Source organism: Benincasa hispida, chromosome 2 (genome assembly GCF_027475165.1).
Source record: "Benincasa hispida cultivar pf3 chromosome 2, pf3_genome.v1.1, whole genome shotgun sequence".
NCBI classification, from domain to species: domain Eukaryota; kingdom Viridiplantae; phylum Streptophyta; class Magnoliopsida; order Cucurbitales; family Cucurbitaceae; genus Benincasa; species Benincasa hispida.
In genome coordinates this window covers 67,962,984-67,969,454 of record NC_143479.1, presented here as the reverse complement: position 1 = coordinate 67,969,454, position 6,471 = coordinate 67,962,984, and the positions used below count along the sequence as shown (strand labels likewise).

General features: G+C 35.3%; 2 protein-coding genes across 2 annotated transcripts; one reads left to right on the top strand and one right to left on the bottom strand.

Annotated features, from left to right (window-relative positions):
- The first annotated feature begins 177 nt into the window (after positions 1-177).
- On the top strand, positions 178-2,641 carry LOC150038110 (photosystem II D1 precursor processing protein PSB27-H2, chloroplastic-like). The gene is made up of 4 exons (XM_090310681.1): positions 178-561; positions 849-995; positions 1,756-2,156; positions 2,240-2,641. Exons 2-4 carry the CDS (start codon positions 917-919, stop codon positions 2,375-2,377), a joined length of 618 nt encoding a protein of 205 aa, XP_090166807.1. The 5' UTR covers positions 178-561; positions 849-916; the 3' UTR covers positions 2,378-2,641.
- Positions 2,642-2,729: 88 nt separating this feature from the next.
- Positions 2,730-6,212, bottom strand: LOC150038109 (imidazoleglycerol-phosphate dehydratase 1, chloroplastic-like). Its single transcript, XM_090310680.1, has 9 exons — positions 5,912-6,212; positions 5,683-5,807; positions 5,311-5,415; positions 4,995-5,087; positions 3,808-3,882; positions 3,637-3,699; positions 3,259-3,368; positions 3,089-3,159; positions 2,730-3,005 (listed from the first exon to the last, which is right to left on the bottom strand). The coding sequence occupies exons 1-8, from the start codon at positions 6,138-6,140 to the stop codon at positions 3,132-3,134; spliced, it is 828 nt and encodes a 275-aa protein (XP_090166806.1). The 5' UTR covers positions 6,141-6,212; the 3' UTR covers positions 2,730-3,005; positions 3,089-3,131.
- Positions 6,213-6,471: the final 259 nt, after the last annotated feature.

Genomic DNA, 6,471 nt, shown 5'->3' with positions numbered 1-6,471 from the left:
AAAAAAAAAATCAAGACAAAATCAATTTTATTTGGAAAAAAATGCATTAGATACCACAACTCAACTTAACTTTGCACTTTAATACATAGACTTTCTAACTCAACCCAACTCAATTCAACATCCCAAACATACACATTCCAACTCAATTCAAATAAACTCTACACTTCAAACACAATCAATCTAATTTCAAATCTAACCTCTCATATAATAATTACCAAACTTATCTCGAAATTTTGAGTGCGAAATGCCCCTAAATTAATTTCCAACTCATAACATTTTTTCTTTTATTCTAACCTTTTTCACTCTCATGATTTCCCGTAAAGCTGGCTCCTTTCCAAATCTCTATTCCGCCTTACCAAGAAATCGACACGAAACCGCTCTCGGCATAAGCATAACCACATGTTAAGAACTCGAACTTCATTTCCATCTCCCAACTTATCTTCTTTCAATTCATCTTCCCGATTAGGTTTAAAAAGTTTCTCTTCTTCTCCGGATTTTGCTTCCACCGATTCTTCACTGGTTCGTAACTTCGTACAAGGCAGCCACAAAGTTAAGAATTAGGTATAAACTACGATGCTAGCTTCTTCTCCGTTACTCCATTTATGCGCACACTCACACACATGGCTTGAGTTCGATGGCTGCTTCACTTCTGTTTAATTTCTGATTAAACTCATTGATGGTGCTTGTTTCTGTCGCAATTTTGGCATTCAATTGATTAACAGAATCTACGGCAAGTTCAATGGTTCTCAAGTTAGAAAAGATTTCTTTCTATGGTTTGGTTTTGTAATGGGAAGATTTGCTCCATGATAAACCCACGATTAAACATACTAATGCCTTATTTCCTGCAGGGGAATTGCTGGGGATGAAGTAGGGGAATAGTGGCTCAACTTGGCTGGAGTAATTAACAAGAACGAAGATGGCTGCATTTATTCAAGCAAATATCTGCCCTACGACTATTTCAACATTGGATAGAAACTTAAAAAGTGAAAATGGGCGTAAGTAACATCATCACCCGTAGCCATAAGTTGGCTTCGGTGTTGAATTTGAAATGTTGCCAAATATATTTGCACCTTCTTTTTCTCGCCGGTTGCCATTTATAACATGTCTCATACTTGGAGAAGTGAACATTCTTTTGATGCTTGAAATATCAAAATGCATTGCAGCAGGCATATTCCTGAATGCTGTATCATTTATACATACTAGGTTCAAACCCATTTTTAATCCATTAACTTTCATGGCTTCTTGAAGTTTAGTTTGCAAAGATTTACTCCTACTTCAAAATTCATAAGAATTTAGTCTCTATACTTTAATAAATAAGAATTTAGTCTCTATACTTTATTAAATAATAATTTAGTCCTTTCATTTAATTGTGCAAAATATTTAGATCTAATGAACTTTTTACTCAGGTAGATTAGTTTACTAACTAGGGATCAATTTGTTTATATACTATAAAGACTAAATAGTTATGTTACAAAAATTAAAACCTAATTTTGACAAGTTATATCAGAGTAGTTACTAAATTGCTACAAATTTTAAAGTATAGACTAAATTATTACATGTTAAAATTGTTGAAGGACTGAATTATTTAAGATTTGAGAGTACCAGGATTAAATCATTATACACTAAATTGTTATATGTCGGAAAGTTCAAGACGAGTATTTCCTCAACCTATGTACAATTCCCTTGTTCTGAATCTGAATGCACCCGTACATAAGTTTATGTACTCTTTCTTTCTTGTCTTATGCAATATAACAGATAAACTGCGATCCAGGTCTCAAGTTGTGCTTCCATCTCAAGAAGTTTGTAGACGTCACTTAATGTGTAGTGGCATGTCATTGGTTGTGTTTCTCACATGTAACAATGGATTGACACCATCTTCAGCCCGGGCCGAAGAAACTCCAAATGACGAGGAAGAGGATAATGGAGTTATCGGGACGATCAAATCAATATTTGATCCAAATGAGAAAACCAAATCAGGGAAAGTATTGCCAAAGGCTTACCTGAAGTCTGCAAGGGAGGTGGTGAAGACGCTGCGTGAGTCATTACAGGAAGACCCTAAGGACGGTGCTAAATTTAGACGAACTGCAGATGCTGCAAAAGAATCCATTCGAGACTATTTAAGCAATTGGTTGGGACAACGAACAGTTGTTCGAGAGGTATAACTAATGAAAAACAACTAATGTTAGTTCATGATGATCATAATGAATTTATAACAACATTTTCACTCACTCACATGCAGGAATCTTACGTTGTGCTAGAGAAAGCAATAAAGTCATTGGCAGGCTTTTACGCAAAGGCTGGGCCATCTGCGCCACTGCCAGAAGCTGTTAAATCTGATATACTTGATGATTTGGATAAGGCTGAAGAATTCTTGTAACTGATGAGCATTTGAGGTCTAGATGAATATTTTTGTTAACATAACATTTCACATCTTAGATTTGTGAGGTATGCAGCTACTTTTGTTGCTATTCCTCACCTTATTGATCATACAGGAGAATTTATGTTCAATGGATTGAAAAAGGAAAAATCGAAACTGAGCATACATGGCTGCTCTTGTTTCTAGCTTCACTAGTATATCGGCTTTTGAACTACAATTAAATCTACCAATTTTTGTAATAGAAGTACAATTTTGACTGCCTAACATCTGGATAAGCCATTTCTTTTCTTATTTCCCCTGCCCATTGAGAAACAATTAAAAAGATAAGTTAAAAAGTAGAACATATCAAAACTTTCAACCATGGCAGTTTGAGCCTTATTACTCAACGATGATTCCATAGAAGAGGGCACTAATATCTAATGCATAAATACTATTACAACAGTGATATAAGACGAAAAAATGATTCAAGCTGAAGAATCAGTCATTTTCATATACAATAATGTTCTATCATCAACCGTACAATAATTTTTCTGCCATCATCTCCTTCCTGCTCAAACATCCATCTCCATACAGGACTGAATCAAGTGTTGATCGATTGCATATGAAGCATTGCTCCAATCAATTATCTCTAGGTAAAATAAAGCAAGTCAGTTTAAATAATCACCATGGTCAGGCTCATAACATAATAAGGTACGAGAGACAAAAGCTTACCATATTAAGGCACAAGTTTATCTTGGCACGTTGATGCCAACAATCAAGTACGTGATAGAACACCTTTTGAACTGTAGACCAAACAATACGAACATTGTCATGTCATGTCAGAATTCATTCAGTTGATTCTCCAAATACAAGTGAGACAATTGACAAGTAGGATATCATACCTGGGCACGGTTCCAAGACGGCGTGGGTCATACTCTGTTGCTTGTCTAAGGGCCCTGGCAAATGCTTTGAACGTGGCTTCAATAATATGATGAGAATTCTTTCCGGCAAGCTGCTCATCAACAGATGAATTTAGAACAGAAGTTAGGTAAGCAGAAACCATAGGTCTCACGAATAAGATAAGAAACTAGGTTCAAACAGAAACACCATGTTTTAAAAATCTTCCAAGAATATTATTGTAACCGCAATCAGGATTTTAAAAACAGACTATGGCAAACAAGGTAAATACAACACAAATTAAAGTGTTACATGATTCGTTGTTTAATTTGTTTTAGGCCTCTATACCATTATGTTATAGAACTGCTCCAAGTTTTTTTTACCTGTCGAATGTGAAGAGTCATACCAGAAGTATTCACCAGAGACTGGAAGAAATGTTCCACCAACTATCAGATTACATTGAACAGAAAAATAGAAGTAAGAAACCATTCTGGTATAGGTTAACAGAGAAGATGGCATGAAAACATAAATGAAAAAAGAGATGCTCAAAACACCTGGGTGTCATATGTTCCAACTCTCTGAGTAGGTATCTCTAGATCATAACTCAAATGTGGCCGGCCAGATAAATCCTGTATATCAACTCTAACTTAAGTTACTAGAATGCAGAACGAATAAAAATAAGCAAAGGCATAAAAAAAAATACTAGAATAAGTAAAAAAACGAATATTTTAGGTTCCGTTTGACAACTATTAAGTTTTTGTTTTTCAAAATTAAGCTGACAAACCCCAATTCTGCCTACGAGTTCATTTGTTTTCTTATCTACTTTTTGCAAATGTTTTCAAAAACTAAGCCATGTTTTGAAAACAAAACACAAAGTACTTTTTGAAAATTTGTTTCTGTTATTGAAATTTGGCTAAGAAATCAAATATTTATTTAGGAGAGGTTAAATGATAGTAAAGAAACAGGTGCAATTTTTTAGAAAACAGAAAATTATCAATGAAACCGTTATTTTTTTTAAGAAACGGAGACTTGTATTAAAAAAAGAACAGAGGAGAACAACCTAAGGGTGGGGGTTGAGTAGACATGCTCCCCCCCCCCAGAAAAAAAAAAAAAAAAAGCGCTAATAAATAAGAGCCCTCCAATTGTTAAAAATTATTGAAAAGCTATAATTACAAAAGTGTTTGGTGTAATTAGTGCACCACCAAGAAGCTGTATATTGAACAACAATCCAAAAAGAATCAGATTTATCATCAAAAGTTTTGCTATTCCTCTCGTTCCAAATGCACCTCCAAAGGAACCGAGAGGCACACCACCAAAGGACATTTCCTCTAAGACCAAAAGCTTTACAATCAAGGCCATCAACGAAATCGTTATCAAACATGCCTTTAATCTTTAGGATATTTGAGCACCCTCACGCTCCTAACCCTAGGTTTGGAAAGCTACTACAAGTTCTCCTTCTCATTTCCTAATCCTGCTACTTCTAATTGATCGACAGCTCAAATCGTAAGCCTACCTAGCTTGAAAGCAAAACGTGTAGCTCTAACAATAGGATTACTGCCCTCACCCCATTAGTTTACGCTCTGAAACATGGGACTTACTCCCTAATAAGTGAGGCATTTAGTGTAACTGAAGATTAGTTCCCAGCTGAAGACAATTACAATTTGCATTGAGAAATTATCTAACAGCCTTCATTAGCACCAAAAAAATAGAAGCATAAAGAAGAATAACACATGGATCATACTAGTGAGACATGTATAAGTGCTTCATCAAGAGGAGCAGAGAAGTCTCCGAACCGGTAAATTCCTTTCCGATCGCCAAGTGCATTCAGCAAAGCCTACAGAGCAAGAAGATCTAACGTATTAATTTGCAATAGTAAATAGATGATGAAACTGAGAATAGAGTATTTCCTGAAATTTTGAAACAGATCCAGTTCATAAGCCATAGAAAACATTTTTAAACTCTGATTGACATGCATCAACAGAGAAAACATCTCCAGTCATAAAGTACAACAATCTAGAAAATCAAGAATTGAACTTCTATAATAAGTTGTGCAATACCGATCCAATTGCAAGGGCAACATCTTCATTAGTGTGGTGATCATCAATATGGATGTCTCCCGTGGCCCTTACGTGCACATCGAAAAGCCCATGTGAAGAAAGTTGCTAACATGATCAAATAAAAACATATACATATTACTCACCAATACAATAAAAAGAACAACCACGAGATAATATACTGTTTGGACAGGCAAAATCCTATCATACCACCTGAATTTCATGTAGGAGAAGCTAAAAACAATCACTTTCTCTCAGCTAGGAAGGGTTATTTTTCAACCAAACAACACAACCATTAAGCGATTGAACGCAGCATAGTTTCTTCAAAGAAACAGAGAAAACCGAAAAGGGGTTCAAGAATAGGGAACCACTTACATCTAACATATGATCAAGAAATGGAATCCCAGTAATACTATCCGCAATCCCAGAGCCATCGAGGTTTATTTTAACAGATACATTTGTTTCCTTAGTGACTCTTTTCACTTCACCCACTCGAGGCCCTGAAATTTGAAATAGAAACAGATTCACTACAAGCAGCGGCAATATCAAAAAGTTCATGAAGAAAATCAATGGGCATAAATAAATAGTTGAGTTCAGACTCGACCTGAAGCGGTTGAAGAAATGGCCGCCGGTGACCCGTTTCGTTCAGATGAAGAAGCACAACATACTGTCCTAGTAAATTCCATTCTGTAATTGGGTTTAAGAGATAAAATAGAAGGGTGAAGGTGGAAGGGTGAGGAAGAAGTCTGAGGGACCCTAAACCCAAACTTGGGTTTCAATAGCATCAGCGAAATGGGAGAGCTTAGGAGGCGGGGAGATGCAGAAAGCTCCATTGGAAAGGGCTCGACCAACCACGTCCGCCTCCGGATCGATTAGGAGGCGTTATACGATTTTTATTTTTACGTTAGATAACAAACTCATGGAATTTTTATTATTTTTTTATTGATTTAGTTGGATATAAAGATGAACAAATCTATTTGAATTTCATGTTAAAACAAATTTATAAATCTACAATAAAATAAATCTATGTGAAAAAATAGATTTAACCTTCATTTAGAAATTTGATTCAATTTTTATTTTACTATAGATCTTTGAAAATTTGAATTTCACATTAAAAAATTCTCGAAAATACAAAAACACTAAAAAAAATATAAGAAAAGGTGA